At 47.8% G+C, this 26,360-nt stretch overlaps 2 protein-coding genes across 2 annotated transcripts in view; one reads left to right on the top strand and one right to left on the bottom strand.

Moving 5' to 3' along the window:
- Positions 1-647: 647 nt before the first annotated feature.
- LOC129701383 (growth/differentiation factor 9-like) lies at positions 648-4,619 on the bottom strand. The gene is made up of 2 exons (XM_055642520.1): positions 4,229-4,619; positions 648-2,792 (listed from the first exon to the last, which is right to left on the bottom strand). The coding sequence occupies exons 1-2, from the start codon at positions 4,548-4,550 to the stop codon at positions 1,906-1,908; spliced, it is 1,209 nt and encodes a 402-aa protein (XP_055498495.1). The 5' UTR covers positions 4,551-4,619; the 3' UTR covers positions 648-1,905.
- A 4,563-nt stretch (positions 4,620-9,182) lies between these two features.
- The window catches only part of LOC129701382 (protein Shroom2-like), a 59,634-nt gene continuing 42,456 nt past the window's right edge, over positions 9,183-26,360 (top strand). The window contains exons 1-2 of the mRNA XM_055642519.1: positions 9,183-9,338; positions 12,221-12,291. Of these exons, the coding sequence (XP_055498494.1) occupies positions 9,183-9,338; positions 12,221-12,291 (227 nt within the window). The remainder of the gene's footprint in view (positions 9,339-12,220; positions 12,292-26,360) is intronic.

Below are 26,360 nucleotides of genomic sequence, written 5' to 3'. Positions count from 1 at the left end.
AGGAGGTACAAGGAACTGGATTTGTGTATAGGAGCAGGGAGGTTCTACTGCAGTTGTACAGGGTCTTGGTGAGACCACCCCTGGAGTATTGCGTACAGTTTTGGTCTCCTAACCCGAGGAAATACATTCTTGCCATAGAGGGAGTACAGAGAAGGTTCACCAGACTGATTCCTGGGATGTCAGGACTTTCATATGAAGAAAGACTGAATAGACTTGGCTTGTACTCACCAGAATTTAGAAGATTGGGAGGGGATCTTATAGAAACTTACAAAATTCTTAAGGGGTTGGACAGGCTAGATGCAGGAAGATTGTTCCCGATGTTGGGGAAGTCCAGAACAAGGGGTCACAGTTTAAGGATAAGGGGGAAATCTTTTAGGACCAAGATGAGAAAAACATTTTTCACACAGAGAGTGGTGAATCTCAGGAATTCTCTGCCACAGAAGGTAGTTGAGGCCAGTTCATTGGCTATATTTAAGAGAGAGTTAGATGTGGCCCTTGTGGATAAAGGGGTCAGGGGGTATGGGGAGAAGGCAGGTACAGGATACCGAGTTGGATGATCAGCCATGATCATATTGGACGGCGGTGCCGGCTCAAAGGGCTGAATGGCCTACTCCTGCACCTATTTTCTACGTTTCTAATATCTCAAATGTCGCGATGGTATGTTCCTCAACTTCCTCCAGCAGCTCGTTCATTACACCCACCACCTTTTGTGTGAAAAAGCTACCCCTCAGATTCCTGTTAAATGTTTTCCCCCAATCACCTAAAACCCCATGTCTGCTTCTGGATCCCCCAACTCTGGGCAAAAGACCCCGCACATCCACCCAATCTAATGCTCGCATGATTTTGTACACCTCGTGAAGACCACCCCTCATCCTCTCCCTATAGCTCAGGCCCTCGTGTCCTGGCAGCATCCTCTTAAAAAGACGAGCTACCCCTCAGATTCCTGTACAACGACCAAAGTTGGGGGTGGGGGAGGAAGAATTTCTGCAGGAGGCTGGAGACAATTGAAGGCATGCATTTTCAGATATTTACCTCTCCCAATCCCCTCACAGAACGAGGCAAAGCCAAGATCATTTGCTATTGTTATTTATTTATTTTTCCCTCCAAGCAAGGTCAGTCTTAGTTCAACAAAGTCCATACACTAAAACAACATCACCGCATACCGCCAGGGCTTGAAGCAGACAGACGCTACACCCGTGCAAAAAAAAAAAAAGAAAGTCACTTACTCGATGCATCTTTAAAAACACGGTTTTAAAAAGTTCTCTCGTCGCTATGCGAGAACCTCCCCACTAGTGGAGCATTATCCCCAAATCATTCCATATTTTCAGGTGAATGGACTTTCAGTCCAAGTGTGAACTATTTGCCCCCTTCCAATGTAGTCTATAGTGCGCTCATGATGCAGTTTACTTATCGTTGAAGCTCAGTACTAGCGGGGTTTTCGTTAATTGAATTATATTCTTGAATTATTACATCGGCAGCTCACCCGAATAAAAAAATTAATTGCTATCATATGTGATTTTCCTTTCCTTTTTTTTAAAAAAACGTTACAGAATTTGGGAAGTGGGTGCTCTGTGTTCAAAACCTCGTATTCTACCAAGAAAGAAAAAAAAACAACAGTCACTTGGGTCTCTGCATTCGACACAGCGAATACAAACATTTAAAAAAACAGCTTCATTGCGCCCAGACAAGAAAAAAACTAGGATACTTTAGGATACAAAAAATCAAATAAATACACTTAACTGGGAATTTGACATTACACTTTCATTAAACAAGACTTTTTTTTTAAAAGAAAGAAAAATAGTTCAATAGGTCACGCAATAGTTCACTTTGCAAGGAAAAATGGGTTGTTTTTTTTCTTGACAGCCCCAAACTTCAGATGCAAAGAGCCATTGAAGACGCGTAGCCCTAGCGGCAAGTGCATGTGGTGGCGATCATGTCCTCGTACTCCTTGTAAACGATGGAGCCATCGCTCTCCAGCGTGAGGACGCTGAGCGGGTTGTACTTGGACGGGACGCAGGAGGGGCGAGGGACCGTGGAGTCCACCTTCTCGTAGAGGATGTTCTGGACCAGGGTGTGGACTGGGGAGCCGTAGCGGTGGCCCAGCGCCCTGGGGCAGCCGCCCTTGCAGTAGTGAGGGTTGTAGTTGTGGGGGGCGATGATCCAGCGGTCCCACCTGAGCTGGCTGAAGGACAGTCGGAAGTCGTGGAGCTGACACTCCTGGTCGTGGTACTGGAGACGGCGAGGGGCAGCCAGGGTGTTGTCCGCCTCTTCTTCCCCATCGCCCTTGGGTCCTCGGCGGCGGCGGCGGGGACGAGTCGACAGACCTCCCCCGCCGGGGACGCCCTTCCTCGGCTGGCCGGCTAGGTGGAGAGGGAGCCAGGAGTGGCGAGGGCGGACACGGGTGTCGTTGAGGAAGAGGAGCAGGGAGGGTGGAACAAGGTTGGGTTTCAGAGTCGCCGCTGCCGGGCCAGCCCCGGTGCACAGGTAGCTGAAGACCATGTGGAGGTCACCCCGCTGGGGCACCAGATAGGGCTGGAGAAAGGAGGACAAGTCAACCTCCACCCAGGCGTGCCTCTTCCTGCGCTCGAATTGGACGTGGAAGGTGTGAGTGCGGAGAGCGTCGGGGCACATCTGGTCCGAGGTGGGGTCGAGGTCCCGCACGGTGACATTGCAGGAACACAAGATGGGGAAGGATGCAGAATGGGTGTCCGAATACAGGAGCACCGAGCGTAGAAGCTGCTCCCTCGACGTGACCGGACTCAGTCCGTACAGCACATCTTGCTCCAATGCTTCTGTGTGTGTGAGAGAGATGGATACAGGAAACACGAATCAATAGACAATAGATGCAGGAGTAGGCCATTCGGCCCTTCGAGCCAGCATCGCCATTCAATGTGATCATAGCTGATCATCCCCAATCAGTACCCCGTTCCTGCCTTCTCCCCATATCCCCCCACTCCGCTATAGACATTGTACGTAGATACACAGAAAATCTGTGCACAAGTAGGCCATTCGGCCCTTCGAGCAAGCACCACCATCCATAATCAGTACCCCGTTCCTGCCTTCAAATTTATGGAATTCCCTGCCACAGAGGGCAGTGGAGGCCAAGTCACTGGATGGATTTAAGAGGGAGTTTGACAGAGCTCTAGGGGCTAGTGGAGTCAAGGGATATGGGGAGAAGGCAGGCATGGGTTATTGATTGGGGACGATCAGCCATGGTCACAATGAATGACGATGCTGGCTCGAAGGACCGAATGGTCTCCTCCTGCACCCATTTTCTATGTTTCTCCCCGTACCCGTCGATTCTGCTAACCCCGAGAGCTCCATCCAACTCTCTATTGAATGCATCCATTGCATTCGGCCCTTCAAGTAGTGAATCTGTGGAATTCTACATCCGTGGAGAACTCCACAGATTCACAACATGAAGGGCCGCATGGCCTACTCCTGCACCCGTTGTCTCTGGGTGAAAACGTTTTTAAAGTGTGGGAGGAAACCGGAGCACCCGGAGAAAATCCACGTAGATCACGGGGAGAACGTACAAACTCTGTAAAGGCAGCAGCCGTAGTCGGGATCGAACCCGGGTCTCTGGCGCTGCAAGGCGCTTGAAGGGTCTCGGTCCGAAAAGTCACACATTCCTTCTCTCCAGAGATGTTGCCCGTCCCGCTGAGTTACTCCAGCTTTTTGTGTCTATCTTATTTGTAAAATACTCCCATTGGGAAATGTAAATGTTACTCCCTTACCTCGCTTCAACCTCCGTCCTCTCCCCTGCCCCCTCTACCCCAACCCTCCTACCCTTGTGTTTTCGCCACCCTCTCCCCAGGACCTCTAGGATGTGGGAGGAAACCAGAGCACCGGCGTAAACCCACGCGGGCACAATGCAAACTTGCCCCAAGCAAGTGCTCCCAGATGCTTCAACTAATCAAAATCACCTTCCCTCTCTCCAGAAAATCCAGAACCCAAATTTCCATCCGTTTACAGAATTTCACTGCGACTGGTCACACGTGATAATAAAGTATTCATTCATGCATTCAAAGACTTTAAAACTTAACATCTTAGTCAGAATCTTCAGGCAGAAGGACCCGAAATATTACCCATTCCTTCTCTCCAGAGACTTGTCCTGTCCCGCCGAGTCACCCCAACATTGTGTGTTAACCTTTGAAGTATAGATTGACTGGTGAAAGATTTAAAAAAAATAAAATTTTTGAAAGCTAAAATCCAAGTGCCATCTCACCTTGTGTGGAGCGGGCCAGAGCCCGCGGCGCGAGTAACCGAACCGTGTTATACGGGTGTTCTGTGAGTCGCTTCGGTATCCCATCTTGCGTCGCCGAGACCGTGTACAGCCTCTTCATATACTTCAGGTACCTGATGTCCGGCTTGGAGGGGCCCTGGTAGTCCTTCTTGTTGGTCAGGGAATTCAGTAGAGGAAGCAAAACATGATTCTCATAGTTCTGAGTTACCTCTTGTTCAGAAAAGCTGATGAGAGTGGCGAGGGCGATAGAAGTGGTCAAAGACACTAGCCAGAGATAACGGCGGAGCTGTGCGAAATAACACATATCTAACACCGACCAAACCACCGCCACTCACGAAGATGGACATTCAGCTCACTAGACCTAACGTCAACTACTCGCAACGACCCTTTTGTAGAGAACATCGACGAGTAAGGTCCAACCATCTCATTAAGCCAATTAATAACGATAATTTAATCATCAGTAAGAGCTGGTGCACGTAAGAATGTGCCGAGGGAGTTAACAAACTGATGGGGAAAAAGAGCACCCGGGTTAATTTGGAAGTTAGAATTCTTTGCAGTACCAGCTGCCGTGGGTATTCGCGCAGCATTGGCGTTTCTAAGTGGCATCTTGTGACACAATTGCAATTAGTTAGCGACCATGACTAATTTCACTTACAAAATTCTTAAGGGGTTAGACAGGCTAGATGCAGGAAGATTGTTCCCGATGTTAGGGAAGTCCAGGACAAGGGGTCACAGCTTAAGGATAAGGGGGAAATCCTTTAAAACCGAGATGAGAAGAACTTTTTTCACAGAGAGTGGTGAATCTCTGGAACTCTCTGCCACAGAGGGTAGTTGAGGCCAGTTCATTGGCTATATTTAAGAGGGAGTTAGATGTGGCCCTTGTGGCTAAGGGGATCAGGGGGTATGGAGAGAAGGCAGGTACAGGATACTGAGTTGGATGATCAGCCATGATCATATTGAATGGCGGTGCAGGCTCGAAGGGCCGAATGGCCTACTCCTGCACCTAATTTCTATGTTTCTATGACATTGGACGCAAATTCACCCAGCAGGTTGTAATTTTCAAATGCGTTTCAAAAAGCAGTGGGCCAAAGCCCTTGCGGAATTTCATAGGTGTCTGGAATATGGACACAAAATAACTCAGCGGGACAGGCAGCATCTCTGGAGAGAAGGAACAGGTGCCGTTAGGAATCGAGACCCATCCTGGTTAGTGTTGACAGCCACTTTATATGGCAAGTATAGACATGGTGGGCCGAAGGGCTGGGTTCTGTGCTGTATGACTGTGACTGTATGATGTGACGGATATAATAGACTTTGGCTTTGTGAAGGGATTTTTATTTTGTTTTTCAAGCCTATATTTGATTAATTTGAGTTACTCCCTTAATAATTAATCTTGTGTATATTGTATGTTTAAAATCTAATTTAAATGATTTATTTGTTTCCTGTGAGTAATAATTCTTTAAGGCAGCTTTAAGACTGTAGGGCTGTCCTACATGTGTGGAAAATGCAAAGCCTGTTCACCGAGTCTTTTTCTCTCTGTTTCCAATATTCCCAGTTAAGTTTTCCCTCTTTCACCAGCTGCCCACATCAGCTTTAAATGGTCAGCACCTGATACTGATCTGTGGTTTAACACTGTCACAGGAGGCCATCTCTCCAACAATCAACGTGAGCCTTTGTTACACCCCCCCTCTCACCATTTAGGAGATTGAGGGGGGATCTTATAGAAACTTACAAAATTATTAAGGGGTTGGACAGGCTAGATGCGGGAAGATTATTCCCGATGTTGGGGAAGTTCAGAACAAGGGGTCACAGTTTAAGGATAAGAGGGAAGTCTTTTAGGACCGAGATGAGGAAAACATTTTTCACACAGAGAGTGGTGAATCTCTGGAATTCTCTGCCACAGAAGGTAGTTGAGGCCAGTTCATTGGCTATGTTTAAGAGGGAGTTAGATGTGGCCCTTGTGGCTAAAGGGATCGGGGGGGTATGGAGAGAAGGCAGGTATGGGATACTGAGTTGGATGATCATATTGAATGGCGGTGCAGGCTCGAAGGGCAGAATGGCCTACTCCTGTACCTATTTTCTATGTTTCTATTTTTCTATGCTCTAGTTGGATGTCCAGGTACAGTCTGACTAGGATTATTTAATGATTTCAGTGAAGTGTCTTTCATCTTGAATTCAAATCCCCATCACTATTGCAATGATTAAGACTAGTTTAGACAGGTATGTGGGTAGGACAGATTTGGAGTGATGTGGACTGAATGCAACCAGGTGGGACTAGTGTGGATAGGGTGTGTTGGTTGGCGTGGGCAAGTTGGGCTGAAGGGCCTGTTTCCATGCTGTATGATACACAAAAAGATGTGTACCTCCTCCTACAGTTCGTTCCAAATGCCCACCACATTTTGTGTGAAAGAGTTACCCCTCTGATTCCTATTAAATCTTCTCCCCCACCCCCACTCATCCAAATTTGAGGAACAGTGTCTCGTATTTTGTTTGGGCAGCTAACACCCCCCTTTCTACCCTCTCTTTCTCTCTCTTTCTATAAAAAAATAAAAATACTAGAAGCAGACGTAATTGATAATTGAAAATTTTAACCAATGTATGATTGATGTATATGAAAAGTCTTTTTACTATAATATGTAACTATACTTTATAATATGTCTACTTCTAATAAAAATATATATTTTTTTAAATAAAAAAAAATAATTTCCTTTTAAATTTCCTTTTTTGAGGAACCAAATTCACGCAGGAAAAAAAGGTCGGGTAGGATATCTGATTATTCCATTTGAAGCTTATTAAGCTTCCTTGCATGACAACTCGATTAGTTTTGTAATGGGGAACAGTTACCAGAGCAATACAGAAGTGGACTTTTATTCCTAAACCCATTCTGGTAATTATTTCCTTACCAATGGTTAAAAAATCAAAATCTGGCAGATTTGAGTCTCTGCACCTCAATGGCATTCTGCCCCCCCCCCCCCCCCAATTTCTCATCTGATTTTCTAAAAATACAACTCTATTTACATGATGGACAATTAGATTCTCCAGAAATAATTGACAATGCTCCATTATTGAGTTACTCTTGAAAGAAGTGGAGGTGTTCATTACCCCGGACTCTGACTGTGTTGATGGAACACAGTATCATTTCAGTTGAATGAGACACCTGCAACAGCTTGAATTCTGATCAGCTCCACCGACTCCATTCAAACACTACCCTGCTGCCACCTCAGAGTGGCCCCAACAGGGGGATTTAATTCTGCAATCAAATATTCAACACACTAAACCTTAAAGCTCTACTTAGAGAAAAAAAATTACTCCGACTCTTGGCATTTAAAAATAAAGAACCAAACCCAAAGTAATGATACCAGTTGTGTATATCTGTTCCTGTTGGAATTGCATTAGCTGTTAGTACCGGGTACTGAGGTTGAGCAGGCTTGGTCTATATTCCCTGGAGCGCAGGAGGATGAGGGGTGATCTTATAGAGGTGTATACAATCATGAGAGGAATAGATCGGGTTGATGCACAGAGTCTCTTGCCCAGAGTAGGGGAATCGAGGACCAGAGGACATAGGTTTAAGGTGGGGAAGGGGGGAGATTTAATAGGAATCTGATAGGTAACATTTTCACACGGAGAGTGGTAGAGGAGGTAGTTGAGGCAGGAACTATCCCAATGTTTTAAGAAGCATTTAGGAACATGGATAGGAAGGTTTGAGGGGTATGGGCCAAATGCAGGTGGGTGGGATTGGTGTAACTGGGACCTGTTGGCTGGCATGGGAAGTTGGGCCGAAGGGCCTGTTTCCACACTGTATGGGGTACTGTGCTTGCATACCTGCTGTGTGTCATCACCAGCCATTACTCATTTGCACTAGTTCTATTTCTATGTTATTCTACATTCTCACCGACTTGGCAAGACCAGCAGCATAATCAAGGACCAGTCTCACCCCAGTCACCCTCCCCTTCTCCCCTCGCCCCTCGGGCAAGAGGTACAGAAGTTTTTTTTTTTTAAACGCACACCTCTAGGCTCGGGGACGGTGTCTTCCCAGCTGTTATCGGGTGACTGAACCATCTTTCTCCAGGGCAGCTTCCAGGCTCTGGAACTCCCTCCCGCAACTGATCCGCAATTCCGTGTCCCTCACCATCTTCCAGTCCCGCCTCAAGACCCATCTCTTCACCTCTGCCTATCCTTAGCCCCACGTCCCCCTCCCTTTTCATCTGTGCTTGAATTGCCTCGTATTGTGTTTTGAATTGAATTCTGTCTTTAATTTGTGTACTAGTCATGTCTCTACTATTTATTTCATTCCGCTTACATGTTTTTCCTCTACTTGCTAAATTTTTGTAAGGTGTCCTTGAGACTCTTGAAAGGCGCCCATAAATAAATTTTATTATTATTATTCTCCTATCACCAACTAGAGAGCGGTCCTGAGCTGCTAGCTACCTCATTGGAGACCTTCAAACTACCTTTAATTGGACTTTACTGGACATTATCTTGCACTAAACTTTATTCCCTATATTAATAAATCTGTACACTGTGGACGGCTCGATTGTAATCATGTATTGTCTTACCGCTGACTGGTTAGCACGCAACAAAAAGCTTTTCACTGTACCTCGGTACACATGACAATAATCTAAACTTGCAACCAAGCGCTATGAATATTGATTTCTCTAACTTCATGTAACCCTTGCATCCCCTCTCTCTCTCAATCCCACGTCATACCTGCTTCAAAGTTGTCTTGTTGAGTCTCTTTGTTTGTAACTAGTTTTCACCTAGCTCACAGTTAACTGGTCGGTGGGGGCGCTGCGAGTCGGCTGCCCTGCCAGCAGCATGTTCGTTATTTATACTTTCTTGTTATTTTTGGTGTGTCCACTGTTGGTTTGGGTGTCTCTCGGTGTGTCGGGGGTGGGGGGAAAAGGGGGGAAACTGTTTTCGATGTCGCCTCCCTAGCGGCATGGATTGGAGCGGCCTCTCCCGGAGTCGGGCCCGGAGCATCGGCAGCGGGCGCAGAGTGGACTTTTCCATCACGGAGCGGGCGAACCCTTGCCGGGGGTCGCCAGCGAGGAGCTCAGACCGACGGCGTGCGGCCTATAACAAGCCGCGGTCTCCGGTAGGAAAGTGCCGTTCGGGACCTCTAAGCCGCGGAGTGTGTTTGACCGTCCCAGTGTCGGAGTTTGGATCATCCCGACGAGAGGGCCTGTACATCGGGCTGTCCGTAGCGGCGACTACGGAGGGTTCATGGCCCCGACCACGGGTGAACAAGGAGGAGGACTGGCTGAACCTTGCTGTCTTCCAACCACAGTGAAGAATGCTGTGGTGGATGTTTGTGTTAAATTTTATTGTGTGTTGTTTTTAAGTGTTTCGCTGCTGGCAAATTCATTTCACTGCACATTCGGGTGCATGTGACAAATAAAATTGACTTTGACTTTTTAACAATGCCTGTTTCCTTTATCATTGTTACTTTTTTGTATATCTTTCATTCACCTGTTCTATATCTCTCTATTTCGCCATCTATATCTCTCGTTTCCCTCTCCCCGACTCTCAGTCTGAAGAAAGGTCTCGACCCGAAATGCCACAAATTCCATCTCTCTTGTGATGCTGCCTGTCCCGCTGAGTTACTCCAGAATTTGGTGTCAATCTTTGTCCTAGCAACAACCAGAGAGCGGTCCTGAACTACTATCCATCTCATCGGAGACCCTCTAACGATCTTTAATTGGACTTTAAGAATGGCGGGAGAGAGAAAACAGGGAATTATAAAACCAGTTATAATTGGGTTTGGGAATTGCTCTGCCAAACCACTATGGGAACTTCACTTGCCACTCCAGAGCAAAAAAAAATCATGGGAGACCCCCTTCCACCCCTGCAACGGTTAGCCTGACATCGGTGGTGGGGAAGATACTGGAGTCAATTATAAAAGATGAGATAGCCACACATTTGGATAGCAGTAGCAGGATCAGTCCAAGTCAGCATGGATTTACGAAGGGGAAATCATGCTTGACTAATCTTCTGGAATTTTTTGAGGATGTAACTAGGAAAATGGACAAGGGAGAGCCAGTGGATGTAGTGTACCTGGACTTTCAGAAAGCATTTGATAAGGTCCCACATAGGAGATTAGCAAAAACAGGAAGGCATATTACTATCTACATGGTGTCAAATTGGGAAAAGAGCAACGGGGTCTGGGGGTCCTTGTTTATTAGTCAATGAAAGTAAGCATGCAGGTACAGCAGGCAGTGAAGAAAGTGAATGGCATGTTGGCCTTTATAATAAGAGGAGTTGAGTATAGGAGCAAAGAGGTCCTCCTGCAGTTGTATAGGCCCCTATTAAGACCACACCTGAAGAAGGACATTCTTGCTATTGAGGCACTGCAGCGTATGTTTACAAGGTTAATTCCCGGGATGGCGGGACTGTCCTATGTTGATAGAATGGAGGGGCTGGGCTTGTATTCACTGGAATATTGAAGGATGAGAGGGGATCTCATTGAAACATATAAGATTATTAAGGGTTTGGACACGCTAGAGGCAGGAAACATGTTCCCGATGTTGGGGGAGTCCAGAATCAGGGGCCACAGTTTAAGAATAAGGAGTAAGCCATTTAGAGCGGAGATGAGGAAACACTTTCTCACCGAGAGTTGTGAGTCTGTGGAATTCTCTGCCTCGGAGGGCAGTGGTGGCCGGTTCTCTGGATACTCTCAAGAGAGAGCTAGATAGGGCTCTTAACGATAGCGGAGTCGGGGGAGAAGGGAGGAACGGGGTACTGATTGGGGATGATCAGCCATGATCACATTGAATGGCGGTGCTGGCTCGAATGGCCTACTCCTGCACCTATTGCCTATTGTCTATTTATTCCCTTTGTTGTGTATCTGTGGGCAGCTTGGTGGTGATCATGTATTGTCTTTCTGCTGACTGGTTAGCATGCAGCAAAGAGCTTTTCACTGTACCTCGTTACACGTGACAATCTAAACCTTTGCAAAGAGAATGCGTGGGAAGGAACTGCAGGTGCTGGTTTAAATCGAAGATAGACACAAAATGCTGGAGTTAACTCAGCGGGACAGGCGGCATCTCTGGAGAGAAGGGAGGAATAGGAATCTGGAGAGGTGGAATGGGAAAAGGTCGCCCATTCCTTCCTTCTCTCCAGAGATGCCGCCTGTCCCGCTGAGTTACTGCAGCATTTTGTGTCCATCGTTATAAAGAGAAGACAGGCATGAAATACGTAGGTAGACAAAAGTGCTGGAGAAACTCAGCGGGTGAGGCAGCATCTATGGAGCGAAGGAAATAGGCAACGTTTCGTGCCGAAACGTTGCCTATTTCCTTCGCTCCATAGATGCTGCCTCGCCCGCTGAGTTTCTCCAGCATTTTTGTCTACCTTCGATTTTCCAGCCTCTGCAGTTCTTTCTTAAACATGTCACCTATCCATGTTCTCCATAGATGCTGCTATAGATTTAGCACTCTGTGTCACTCTCACTCTCTCTCTCTCACACACTCACACGCACTCACACGCACTCACACGCTCTCACACTCGCGCTCGCACGCACTCACACGCACTCGCACACAGTGAAGGAGGAACTCTGCGGGTCGGGTCAGGCAGCATCTCCGGAGGGAACGAACAGGCGACTTTCGGTTCCTTTTCAATCCTACTCCAGTTTTTGCCCACCCACCTGCTGAGTTTCGGGCCGAAACCCTCCTTCAGACTGAAAACCCTTCAGTCATCGAAGACGTATCGAGTTACCTGTGCACCAGGTACGACTGTAGCGGTGATATTGATACAGCCAGTCCACCTTAATGTCACCTGTGTGAAATTTTCGGCCGTTCTCCCGAGAAGGGGTGGGTGTGGGTGTGTCTGTGTTTCGTTGATGTTAGGAGACGCGCGTTGCCTGTGAATGGCGTTGAATGCATTGTAGAGACCTCTGCCAACTTTCTTGCGGCCGGCCGGCATGGCTTGTATCCAGAGCTCTGTCCGCGGTCCCGGTGAATCATTAACCTGAACCCGGTTCAGGTCGGTACACGGACCATCTCCGTCCCGTTGTGGAATAACCAGGCGCCGGGGTTGTTGCGAGCGGAGGCAAGGTGAGTAAACACCTGGTTATTACCTGTCCACCTCTCCCTGCCTCTGATGGTCTGTCCGCGCTTCTACGGTGCCCTCTCTCCCCCCCTCTCTCATCCCTCTTCATTAGTTCAGACAGACAGACAGACAGACAGCCGCTGAAATCCCCGCATTTTAATTGCCGAATAATCCGCTTCAAGATCAGCCCAAGTCGGTCTGAAGAAACATAGAAAATAGATGCAGGAGGAGGCCATTCGGCCCTTCGAGCCAGCACCGCCATTCGTTGTGATCGTGGCTGATCATCCCCTATCAATAACCCGTGCCTGCCTTCTCCCCATATCCCTCGACTCCACTAGTCCCTGCAGCTCTATCTAACTCTCTCTTAAATCCATCCAGCGATTTGGCCTCCACTGCCCTCTGTGGCAGGGAATTCCACAAATTCACAACTCTCTGGGTGAAAAAGGTTTTTCTCACCTCAGTCTTAAATGACTTCCCTGATATTCTAAAACTGTGTGGCCCCTGGTTCTGGACTCGCCCAACACTTTTCCTGCATCTAGCTTGTCCAGTCCTTTTATAATTTTATATGTTTCTATAAGATTTTATCCCCCTCATCCTTCTAAACGCCAGTGAATACAAGCCTAGTCTTTTCAATCTTTCCTCATATGACAGTCCCGCCATCCCAGGGATCAATCTCGCGAACCTACGCTGCCACCAAGAAGGGTGACAAAATTGCTGGAGAAATTCAGCGGGTGAGGCAGCATCTATGGAGCGAAGGAAATGGGCAACGTTTCGGGCCGAAACCCTTCTTCAGTATTTAGTACATGACCTCTCGGCCCACAAACGTCACCTGTTCCTTCACCCCAAGATTCAAGACTCAAGAGTTTTATTGTCATGTGTCCCAGATAGGACAATGAAATCCTTGCTTTGCTTCAGCACGACAGAATATAGTAGGCATGAGTACAGAACGGATCAGTGTGTCCATATACCATTGTATAAATATATACACACACATGAATAAATAAACTGATACTGCCTGTCCCGCTGAGTCACTCCAGCGTTTTTGTCTCTCTCTCTCTCTGTACAAAAGATGGACACAGAGTGCTGGAGTAACTCTGTGGGACAGGCAGCATCTCTGGAGAAGATGGACTCCCCAGTCACCCGCTCTTTCCCCCACACCCCCCCCCCCCCCCCCCCCCACCCCCTTCTCCATCAGGCAAGAGGTACAGAAGTGTGAATACGCACCCCTCCAGATTCAGGGAGAGTTTCTTCCCAGCTGTTATCAGGTTATTGACAACCAGAGAGCAGTCCTGAGCTACTATCTACCTGGTTGGAGTGGAGACCCTCAGACTAGCTTTGATCGGACTTTATCTTGTACTAAACGTAATCATGTTATTTCATTTATCCTGTATCTGTACACTGTGGATGGTTCCATTGTAATCATGTATTTGTCTTCCCGCTGACTGGATAGCACACAGCAAAAGCTTTTCACTGTACCTCGGTACATGTGACAATAAACAAATCTAACTCCATTAGCATGAATATTGGTTTCTCTAACTTCAAGTAACTCTTGCTCCCCTCTCTCTCCATCCCCATTCTAGTTGTCGTACCAGCTTCACTGTCATCCGGTTGAGTTTCGAGGAGTAGGCCATTCGGCCCTTCGAGCCAGCACCGCCATTCAACGTGATCATAGCTGATCATCCACAAGCAGTACCCGTTCCTGCCTTCTCCCCATATCCCCCGACTCCCCTATTTTTAAGAGCCCTATCTAGCTCTCTCTTGATAGCAGCCAGAGAACCGGCCTCCACCGCCCTCTGAGGCAGAGAATTCCACAGATTTTGTGTCTTTTTTTTCTGGCGAAGGTGAACTGAGTTTGTGGCCTGACCAGCTGAGTGTTTACAGCAGCAAGTGCTGCGTTTATTTCCTTCCAGACACTAGGCAAGACACAGATCAATAGTTTAGTTTAGAGCTACAGCGTGAAAATAGGCCCTTCGGCCCATCGGGACAGCACCGACCAGCGAAACCAGCACATTAATGCTATCCTACAAACACACACTGGGGCCAAGTTTTACACTTACACTACAGCCAATGAACCTACAACCCTGTACGTCTTTGGAGTGTGGGAGGAAACCAAAGCTGTTTGTTTAACTTGTTATCACCCAGCACACAGCCAACAATGGGCCATTGTGGGCTCCACCTTTCCTTGATCATCGTTACTTTTTGCGTATCTTCATTTGTTCTATCTCTCTCTCTGTCACTGTCCATATATATCTCTCGTTTCCCTCTCCCCTGAATCGCAGTCTGATGAAGGGTCTCGACCTGAAACGTCACCCATCATTTTCTCCAGAGATGTTGCCTGACCCGCTGAGTTACTCCAGCTTTTTTGTGTCTACCTTAAACTAAACTAAACATGGATATGTGATGGACACAAAAAGCTGGAGTGACTCAGCGGGACAGGCAGCATCTCTGGATAGAAGGAATAGGTGACTATTCGGGCCGAGAACCTTCTTCACGTGGATATGTGATGTTTTGGGTTGGGTTCCACCATACTGATCTCTGTGTTCCTGCCTGGGTTCTGGCAATATTGTTACAACACTAGCGGCACGGTGGCGCAGTGGTAGAGTTGCTGCCTTATGCCCCTGTCCCACTTAGGAAACCTGAACGGAAACCACTGGAGACTTTGCGCCCCACCCAAGGTTTCCGTGCGGTTCCCGGAGGTTTTTGTCAGTCTCCCTACCTGCTTCCACTACCTGCAACCTCCGGCAACCACCTGCAACCTCCGGGAACTGCATGGAAACCTTGGGTGGGGCACAAAGTCTCCAGAGGTTTCCATTCAGGTTTTTTAAGTGGGACAGGGGCATAACAGCCCTTGCAGCGCCAGAGACCTGGGTCCGATCCCGACTATGGGTGCTGTCTGTACGGAGTTTGCACGTTCTCCCCGTGACTTGCGTGGGTTTTCGCCGAGATCTTTGGTTTCCTCCCACACTACAAAGACGTACAGGGTTGTAGGTTTATTGGCTGTAGTGTAAGTGTAAAACTTGGCCCCAGTATGTGTTTGTAGGATAGCGTTAATGTGCTGGTTTCGCTGGTCGGTGCTGTCCCGGTGGGCCGAAGGGCCTATTTTCATGCTGTAGCTCTAAACTAAACTATTGATCTGAGTCTTGCCTTGCGACATAGTCTGGAAGGAAATAAACGCAGCACTTGCTGCTGTAAACACTCAGCTGGTCAGGCAGCTCCAGTGGAGCCACAAACTCAGTTCACCTTCGCCAGAAAAAAAAGACACAAAATCTGTGGAATTCTCTGCCTCAGAGGGCGGCGGAGGCCGGTTCTCTGGCTGCTATCAAGAGAGAGCTAGATAGGGCTCTTAAAAATAGCGGAGTCGGGGGATATGGGGAGAAGGCAGGAACGGGGTACTGATTGTGGATGATCACCTATGATCACGTTGAATGGCGGTGCTGGCTCGAAGGGCCGAATGCCCTACTCCTGCGTCTATGGTCTATGGTCTTGCTAGATAAAGTCAACTATGCCAACATTTAAGGACATTTGGACAGGTCCATGGATAGGAAAGGTTTAGAGGGATACGGGTATTTTTCAATGCAGAGATTGGCAGGTTCTTAGATTAGTACGGGTGTCAAAGGTTGCGTGGAGAAGGCAGGAGAATGGTCACAGGGAGAGCACGCAAACTCCACACAGACGGCACCCGATGTCGACGTGAGTCTCTGGTGCTGTCAGGCAGCAGCTCTAACTCTGCGCCACCGTGCCGTTCCTCATGTGCAGGGTAGTGGATGCTAACGGCCTGAGAGGAGGATGGAAGGCAGGAGTTGCCAACAGTTGGTACTTTGCACTGTGTGACAGGGATGGGCCGTTTGTTGTCTGGAGACCTGCGATTAGATCAGTATCTTACCTCCGTTTACACGCCTTGCACCCATAAAACATAACCTCCCTGCCTCATAAAACTGTCTCTCAGCCAAAAGCTTAAAGATCATTTCTGCGGGGAAACTTGCAGATTCCATCTCCGTTGTGAAAGGCCTGGATAGAGTGGGTGTGCGGAGGATGGTTCCAATAGTGCGCGAGGCAAGGACCAGAGGGCATGGCCTCCGAATAAAAGGACACACCAGCAGAAAGGAAATGAGGAGGCATTTCTTTGGCCAGAGGGTGGTGGTTCTGTGGAATTATTTGCCACAGAAGGTGGTGGAAGCCAAATCAATGGGTGTTTTTAAGGTGTGGATTGACATATTCTTGATTAGTGCGGGTGTCGGGGGTTATGGGGAGAAGGCAGGGGAATGGGGTTGAGAGGGAAAAATAGATCAGCCCTGATTGAGTGGCGGAGTAGACTTGATGGGCCGAATGGCCTCATTGTGCTTCTATGGATATATGCTTTGGGTGCAGGTGTGTTTTTCTGACGTAATGGTTAAAAACAGACAATGGTAACAATTCTCCTGGGCAGGAAGTGAGATACCATGGAATGAGTGTGAACGGGTGATCGATGGTTGGCATGGTTTCATTTGATGGGCAGAAGGGCCTGCTTCCATGCTGGTATCTCTAAACTAAACTAAAGGACTCCAGCCTGAAGTGTTGACACTGTTTCTCGCCCCACAGATGTGATCTGAATAGAGTATTTCCAGCGTAGGCAAAAGTGCTCAGTGGGTGCGGCAGCATCTCTGAAGCGAAGGAAATGGGCAACGTTTCGGGCCAAACCCTTCTTCAGACTGATGTGACGGGATGGCGGGAAGAAGAAAGGAAGAGGTGGAGCCAGTGGGCTGAGGAAGAGCTGGGAAGGGGAGGAGAAAGCAGGGACTACCTGAAATTGGAGGTCAATGTTCACACCGCTGGGGTGTAAACTACCCAAGCGGAATATGAGGTGCTGCTCTTCCAATTTGCGGTGGGACTCACTCTGGCCATGGAGGAGGCCCAGGACAGAAAGGTCAGATTCGGAATGGGAGGGGGAATTGAAGTGCTGAGCCACCGGGAGATCAGGTTGGTTATTGCGGACCGAGCGGAGGTGTTGGGCGAAGCGATCGCCAAGCCTGCGCTTGGTCTCACCGATGTAGAGCAGCTGACACCTAGAGCAGCGGATGCAGTAGATGAGGTTGGAGGAGGTGCAGGTGAACCTCTGCCGCACCTGGAACGACTGCTTGGGTCCTTGAATATTTCCTGCACTTTGTTTACATGTTTAGACTTCCAGCATCTGCAGTCTCCTTGAACATTCTAACGATAGTTTGTCCTTAGATAGACACAAAATGCTGGAGTAACTTAAGCCCGCTGAGTTACAGTACTCCAGCATCTATAGACAATAGGTGCAGGAGTACGCCATTCAGCCCTTTGAGCCAGCACCGCCATTCAATGGCTGATCATCCCCAATTGGTACCCCAATTTCGAATTTCCGAAGGTAGACTCAAATATTGTGTCTACCTTTGTAAACCAGTGTCTGCAATTCCTTCCTCCACAATAGTTTCTCCTTCCCTGGGGAAATGGTTTCTCATTAGCTTATTGGATCCTTTAATCAACTTAAAACTGATTCATTAGACCATAGCTGATAAACTTTTGTATTTGAGGAAATATAAATCTAGTCTATGTAACCTGACTGTATAATTTAACCCTTTAGTACCAACATCAGTTTGGGCCAGTTCTGCGTCCGTTCAGTCCATTCATTAGGGATCTGACCAAATAAGTTACTTTTAAAATAACGTAACGTGTTCCTGATTTGCTGATAAGTTTAACTTATTGGCACGTGTACCAACTGAGGTACAGTGAAAAGCTTTTTTTGTTGCCTGCTATCCAATTAGTGTGAAGGCTGTACATGATTTCAATCGAGCCCACATACTGATGGACGAGTGTATCAAACATACTTTCACAGCCTTACCTGTCCCAGCTATCACCAGGTAACTCAGACAGTCTGTGGAATTCTCTGCCTCGGAGGGCAGTTGAGGCAGGTTCTCTGGATGCTTTCATGAGAGAGCTAGTAGATAGGGCTCTTAAAAATAGCAGAGTCGGGGGGGTATGGGGAGAAGGCAGGAACGGGGTACTGATTGGGGATGATCAGCCGTGATCACATTGAATGGCGGTGCTGGCTCGAAGGGCCGAATGGCCGACTCCTGTGTCTATTGTCTATTGTAACTGAACCGTCCACCCACCAACTAGAAAATGGTCCCGACCCTCCCATCTACCTCATTGGAGACCGTTGAACTTTCTTTAATCTAAGTTTACTGAACTTTATCTTGCACTAAAACAATATCCCCTTCATCCTGTATCTGTGCACTGTGATGTGGCAATCATAAACAAAACTCTCTATTTGTGTCTCCACTTTCGGGGAACTGCGTACCTGTCACCTCTTGGTCTCTCTCTGCTAACACACTCTCCAGGACCTTGCCATTCACTGTGCAAGTCCTCCCCTGGTTTAAGTCTCCTCACTTCCGTCAGGATTGATCACTTTCATTGCAACCTGTAAAGGCTGGGTAGTTGAAATTGTTTCATTCAATATTAAGTCCCAACATAATCTCCAGGAGTTAGTTATTCCCCCTTCACCTGTGCACCACCTGGATTTCATCCCTTCCCCCTCCTTCTATCCCCTTCCACCTATATTCCTTCCTCTGGCTTCATAATTCAAACCTCTTCTATTCTTATACTGTCTCTTCATCTGCGGCCTTTGTCCACCCATCCACCTGCCTTTAAAAAAATATCTTCTGCTGTATCCACCTATGGGTGGTACGGTGGCGCAGCGGTAGAGTTGCTGCCTCACAGCGCCAGAGGCCCGGGGTTCGATCCTGACTACGGGTGCTGCCTGTACGGAGTTTGTACGTTCTTCCCCCGTGACCTTTCTCCAGGATCTCCGGTTTTGTCGCACAGCCGTGGGTAAATTGGCTTGGTTTAAATGTAAATTGTCCCTAGTGTGTGCTGTCGGGGGGGTACGGTTAGTGTGCGGGGATCGCTGGACGGTGCAGACTCGGTGGGCCGAAGGGCCTGTTTCCGCGCTGTATCTCTAAACTAAACTTGCTGGGCTTTGCCCTACTCCCACCTCTCTTCCAGCCATCTCCCCACCCCCTGCCCCCACCCCAATCAGTCTGAAGAAGGGTCCCAACCTGAAACATCACCTGTGCATGTTCTCCAGAGATGCTGCCTAACCTGCTGAGTTACTCCAGCACTTTGTGCCTTTTTTTAGTAAACGGGCATTTGCCATTCCTTGTTTTACTACCCCAGGAAATGATTGATGTGGATGGAAGACCTCTGGCTCTATACTTGATGCATGACAATCTCAAGTGATGTGTCCACAACTTGCAGCTTTTCAAATGTTAATAATTAAAATGTTGCACTAGGTCATTTAAAGAGTTGGCAATCTTCTCAAAGCCTGTGGTTCGACTCCACCCCGATGCCAGAATTGTTAGTCAGCAAAATAACAGCTGTGAGACTGGGTGGAGCAGGTACCATACCTCGATCACTGCAGCAAACACGCACTCAATACTTGGTAAACAGCGTTGGCATTGTGGCATTCCCTGATGTAACCCTTGAACAGAAGCATTGTTCCCTTTAATGTTTGCAGGATATTTCCGTGCACTTGTCCATAATCTAAACAAACACTGGCTAGACTAGGTCATATAGGATAGACACAAAATGCTGGAGTAACTCAGTGGAACAGGCAGCATCTGTGGAGAGAAGGAATGGGTGACGTTTCGGGTCAAGACCCTTCACACAGGGAATCATTTCACAATGTCTTTGATATTTATTCACTTTTTGGGATGTGTATGTTGTTGGAAAAGCCGACTTATTTTATTGGCCTGTGTGTAGACTGACTGCTTGGTTCGTTCAGTTTATTCTTGCGTGCTAACCAGTCAGCGGAAAGATAACATATGATTACAATTTACATTTAAAGCCCTGTCCCACGGTGCAGGTGTAGGCCATTCGCCCCTTTGAGCCAGCACCGCCTTTCAATGTGATCATGGCTGATCATCCACAATCAGTACCCCGTTCCTGCCTTCTCCCCATATCCCCATAACTCCGCTACCTTTAAGAGCCCCATCTAGCTCTCTCTTGAAAGTATCCAGAGAACCAACCTCCACCGCCCTCTGAGGCAGAGAATTCCACACTCACCACTCTCTGTGTGAAAAAGTTTTTCCTCGTCTCCGTTCTAAATCTAAATCTTACCCCTTATTCTTAAACAGTGGCCCCTGGTTCTGGATTCCCCCAACATCTGGAACATGTTTCCTGCCTCTAGCGTGTCCAAACCCTTAATCTTGTATGTTTCAATGAGATACCCTCTCATCCTAAATTTCGGGGGTTTAGGCAAATGTTGGGGGTTTAGGCACATGTTGGGGTTTGATGATCAATTACACCTGTCTCTATCGAGGAAAGTTAGGGGGTTGTTTGAGCAGGAGCACATTAAGGATGGGCAAAGCTCGCACCACTTTGGTAAAGCATTAGCTTTTATTGAAAGCCAAGTAGCTGCAAATAGATTCAAGTCGTGCAAAGATGACCATATTCAATTCTGTGTGCGTCTCTTTTCACATGGAGATCTTTCCAAATCCATGCCACTCTTTAATTTATTTCCTGGTTGCAACAAAAAGGATTTCAATGACAACAAGGCATGCACGGTTGGAATGTTCGATCTGTCCCAGCCGCCATGTGTTAGTGAATTGCCAAGTCATTTATTACACACCAGAGACGGCATTCCATCTCACTACTTAGTCGCTAGCAGCTTTAGAGAAACAATGGCATCATTTTTCTGAGATTGGTTTCTAACAGGCTGGGTTCAGATCCTTGCCACATATGGTGCTGAGTTCATCCGGTGTTAAAAAGCATTTTGCAGTGTTAAATTACCGAGCAAATTAGGATAACAAAGAGCAGGTCCTCGATTAACTCTTGCTGGTCTTGCATCTCAGAGGGTAGCACTTGTCCTGACAGTTCAACTGTGCATTTGTGGATTGGAATTTTGTTTTCTGTAACTCTTGCTCATAGAAACATAGTAAATAGGTGCAGGAGTAGGCCATTCGGCCCTTCGAGCCTGCACTGCCATTCGATATGATCATGGCTGATCATCCACCTCGGTATCCCATCCCTGCCTTCTCTCCATACCCCTTGATCCCTTTAGCCACAAGGGCCACATCTAACTCCCTCTTAAATATAGCCAATGAACTGGCCTCAACTACCTTCTGTGGCAGAGAATTCCACAGGTTCACTTTCTGTGTAAAAAATGATTTTCTCATCTCCGTCCTAAAAGATTTCCCTCTTATCCTTAAACTGTGACCCCTAGTTCTGGACCTCCCCAACATCGGGAACAATCTTCCTGCATCTAGCCTGTCCAACTTCTTAAGAATTTTGTAAGTTTCTATAAGATCTCCCCTCAATCTTCTAAATTCCAGAACAAGGGGTCTCAGTTTAAGGATAAGGGGGAAATCTTTTAGGACCGAGATAAGGAAAACATTTTTCACACGGAGTGGTGAATCTCTGGAATTCTCTGCCACAGAAGGTAGTTAAGGCCAGTTCATTGGCTATATTTAAGAGGGAGTTAGATGTGGCCCTTGTGGCTAAAGGGATAAGGGGGAGTATGGAGAGAAGGCAGGTACAGGATACTGAGTTGGATGATCAGCCATGATCATATTGAATGGCGGTGCAGGCTCGAAGGGCCGAATGGCCTACTCCTGCAACTATTTTTTATGTTTCTATTCTAGCGAGTACAAGCCGAGTCTATCCAGTCTTTCTTCATATGAAAGTCCTGCCATCCCAGGAATCAGTCTGGTGAACCTTCTCTGTACTCCCTCTATGACAAGAATGTCTTTCCTCGGGTTAGGAATGTCTTTCCTCATAGACTATTCGGCCCATCTTCCTTGCTCCTTCACCTCTGGGGATACGATACAATTTTATTTATCCCAGGAGGTGAAATTGTTCTGCCAAGAGTCATAAAACACAACGAGATACATGAACATGTGAAATGAAAGTGACGAGTGGGAAGTCCAGGATTGGGGATGTGCAAAGATTGGGGAGGAAGGAAGGTGGGGGAGGGGAGGAAGGTGGGGAAGGTGGGGGGAGGGGAGGAAAGGAAAGAGTCAGTCTGCCCCATGACGGAAGGGGGAGGAGTTGTACAATTCTGAGTTTATTTGCACCTGGACAGAATTGAGGCACCATGTTGGCCGCAGATACTGTGGGCCGCAGGGCGTGTATGGAACAGCACAGCGCATGGACATTCTATGAATCGGCTTAAGGGCGTGTCCCACTTTGCGATTTTATGGGCGATGACGGCCGTCAGTGACTGACGCACGATGTCGCCTGAAAACCGTCAAGTAGTACGACAGGTACACAAAATTGCTGGAGAAACTCAGCGGGTGCAGCAGCATCTATGGAGCGAAGGAAATAGGCGACGTTTCGGGCTGAAACCCTTCTTCAGACTGATGGGGGGTGGGAGGGGGGAGAAGGAAGGAAGAAGGGGAGGAGGAGGAGCCCGAGGGCGGGGGGATGGGGGAGGAGACAGCTCGAGGGTTAAGGAAGGGGATTAGATGGCAAGGGCTAGCAAAATTGGGAGTATTCAACATTCATGCCATCAGGATGCAAGCAACCCAGGCGGAATATGAGGTGCTGTTCCTCCAATTTCCGGTGTTGCTCACTCTGGTAATGGAGGAGACCCAGGACAGAGAGGTCGGATTGGGAATGGGAGGGGGAGTTGAAGTGCTGAGCCACCAGGAGTTCAGGTAGGTTGTTGCGGACTGAGCAGAGGTGTTCGGCGAAACGATCGCCCAACCGCCGCTTAGTTCCCCGATGTAAAGTAGTACGACAGGATGTGTCGAGGTACGTCGCTCCACGCGTCACCGTGCATCACCATAGGACAGCATACGGCAGCATGGGACAGCGCCTGTGATGTCACAGCCGTCAAGCGGTGTCAATGTACGTCCACCCGCGACACGATGCGGGAAGATACGACCGGTTGCGTTATCTGGGGTGGGTGGCGTCATTTGATTGACCAGCTTCCCTATAAAAAGGGACGCGCCGCGACGCATCATGAAGCGCGACAATGTACGGGCAACGCGTGATGATGCACGGTGACGTGAAATATATTAGTCATCGTGCGAAAGGGTGCACGACGTGATAAGATGCGCAGGTGTCGCGCGAGGATTTTGAACATTCCAAAATCCTGGGGCGGCAGAGAGTCACCGCGCGTTAGCGCACGTCACTACACGCGTCCCGATCCGATCACGACACGACGCTGTCGCCTAAAATGTCGTCCAAGTGGGACAAGCCCTTTAAGGTGAAGGAAGGAACTGCAGGTGCTGGTTTACACCAAGGATGGGTCAGAGGAGAGGGAGATACATAGATAAGGAAGTGTAAGGTGTGAAAACAGCTCAAAGTGGATGCAGATCAAGGACAATGTGGAATAGAGACCCTTCTTCGGGTCAAGATCCTTCTCCAGTCTGAAGAAGAGTCTCGCCTCTCGACCCAAAACATCAATTTCCTTTCCTTTCCAGATTATGCCTGACCAGCTATGTTACTCCAGCATTTTGTGTCCAGCTTCTGTTTAAGGTGAGGGGGGGGAAGATTTAATGGGAACTGGAGGGGTACCTTTTTTCCACGGAGGGCGGTGGGTCTATGGAATGAGCTGCCGGAGGAGGCAGTTGAGGCAGGAACTATCACAATGTTTAAGAAATATACGTGGATCGGATAGGTTTCACCCTATGTATCCCCCTCGTGATTTTATACACCTCTGTAAGATCACTCATCAGCCTCCTGCTGTCTGCTGAGATGGTTATAGGAGCCAAATGCAGGCTGGTGGGACTAGTACAGATGAGGCATGTTGGCCAGCGTGGGCAAGTTGGGCTGAAGGGCCTTTATCAACTCTATGACTCCAGATTTACCTTCACACAGTTTAAGACGTAAACTTTTTGGATATTCAATTTGGGCGGCACGGTGGTGCAGCGGTAGAGTTGCTGCCTCCCAGCACCAGACCCAGGGTCGACCTTGACTACAGGTGCTGTCTGTACGTAATTTGTGCGTTCTTCCCGTGACCTCGTGGGTTTTCTCCGGGTGCTCCGCTTTCCTCCCACGCTCCAAAGACGTGCAGGTTTGTAGGTTAATTGGCTTGGGATAAAAAAAATTGTAAATTGGCCCTATTGTGTAGGATAGTGTTAGTGTAATAAGGTGATTGATGGTGGGCAAGGATTTGGTGGGATAAAGGAACTGGTTCATAGAAACATAGAAACATAGAAATTAGGTGCAGGAGTAGGCCATTCGGCCCTTCGAGCCTGCACCGCCATTTAATATGATCATGGCTGATCATCCAACTCAGTATCCCGTACCTGCCTTCTCTCCATACCCTCTGATCCCCTTGGCCACAAAGGCCACATCTAACTCCCTCTTAAATATAGCCAATGAACTGGCCTCAACTACCCTCTGTGGCAGAGAGTTCCAGAGATTCACCACTCTATATCTCTATTCCATTCTATATCTCTAAACTAAATTGTTATCTCTAAACTAAACTATCTGTAAACTAAAGATTGTTAAGGGTTTGGACACGCTGGGGGCAGGAAACGTGTTCCCGATGTTGGGGGAGTCCAGAACCAGGGGCCACAGTTTAATGAGGAGTATGCCATTTAGAACGGAGACGAGGAAACACTTTTTTTCACAGAGAGTGGAGAGTCTGTGGAATTCTCTGCCTCAGAGGGCGGTGGAGGCCGGTTCTCTGGATGCTTTCAAGAGAGAGCTAGATAGGGCTCTTAAAAATAGCGGAGTCGGGGGATATGGGGAGAAGCAGGTACGGGGTACTGATTGCGGATGATCAGCCATGATCACTTTGAATGGCAGTGCTGGCTCGAAGGGCCGAATGGCCTACTCCTGCATCTATTGTCTATTGTCTATTGACTATAAACTCTGAACTAGACTAATTAAACGAGGAAAGTTGGGAAGAGACTCTTGCTGCCGTGCGTTAGGCAGGGGATCTCACTTTTCTCACCACGCTTCCTGCTGGAAGCCAGACTCTGTACTGTAGCGAGCGGGAGGAACTGCAGATGCTGTTTTAAACTGAAGATAGACCCAAAAAGCTGGGGTAACTCAGCGGGTCAGGCAGCATCTCTGGAGAGAAGGAATAGATGACGTTTCGGGGGATCACTGACTCGAAGCATCACCTTTTCTTTCTCTCTAGAGATGCTGCCTGACCCGCTGAGTTACTCCAGCATTCTGTGCCTGCCTTCTGTCCTGTTGTGGGTCAATGCTGGATTAGGGTGGATGTGGAGAGGATGTTTCCACTTGTGGAAGAGTTTAGGACCGGGGGCCATAACCTCAGAAAGAAAGGACGTTCCTTTAGGAGGAGGAATTTCTTTAGTCCGAGGGTGGTGAATCTGTGGAATTCATTGCTACAGAAGGCTGTGGAGGCCAAGTCGATGGATATTTTTAAGGCGAAGATAGATTGATAGATTCTGGTGTAGCAAGGAGGTGCAGATGCTGGTTTAAACCGAAGGTAGACACACAAATGCTGGAGTAGCTCAGCGGATCAGGAGAGAAGGAATGGGTGGCGATTTGGGTCGAGACCCTTCTTCAGATTCTTGATTAGTACAGAACGCAACAAAAGCTTTTCACTGTACCTCGTAACATGTGACAATAAACTAAACTAAACAAACTAAAATATCCTACCACAATTTAAGCTCATGGTTTGTATTGGGACAGTGAGACTTGGATGGAGTGGATGTGGAGAGGATGTTCCCACTAGTGAGAGAGCCTAGGACCAGAGGTCATGGCCTCAGAATTATAGGATGTTCTTTTAGGAAGCAGGTGAGGAGGAATTTCTTCAGTCAGGGGGTGGTGAATCTGTGGAATTCATTGCCACTGAAGCTTGTGGAGGTCAAGTCAGTGGATATTTTTTTAATGCAGAGATAGATTCTTGATTAGTACGGGTGTCAGGGTTTATGGGGAGAAAGCTGGAGAATGCAAGAAGATTGTTCCCGATGTTGGGGAAGTCCAGAACAAGGGTTCACAGTTTAAGGATAAGGGGGAAGTCTTTTAGGACCGAGATGAGATTTTTTTTTTTCACACACAGAGTGGTGAATCTGTGGAATTAAGTAGTTGAGGCCAGTTCATTGGCTATATTTAAGAGGGAGTTAGATGTGGTTAAAGGGATCAGGTG

This window comes from Leucoraja erinacea, chromosome 11, assembly GCF_028641065.1.
Source record: "Leucoraja erinacea ecotype New England chromosome 11, Leri_hhj_1, whole genome shotgun sequence".
Classification (NCBI taxonomy): domain Eukaryota; kingdom Metazoa; phylum Chordata; class Chondrichthyes; order Rajiformes; family Rajidae; genus Leucoraja; species Leucoraja erinaceus.
Note: the sequence above shows the minus strand (reverse complement) of the source record. Positions and strands in the feature narration are given on the sequence as shown.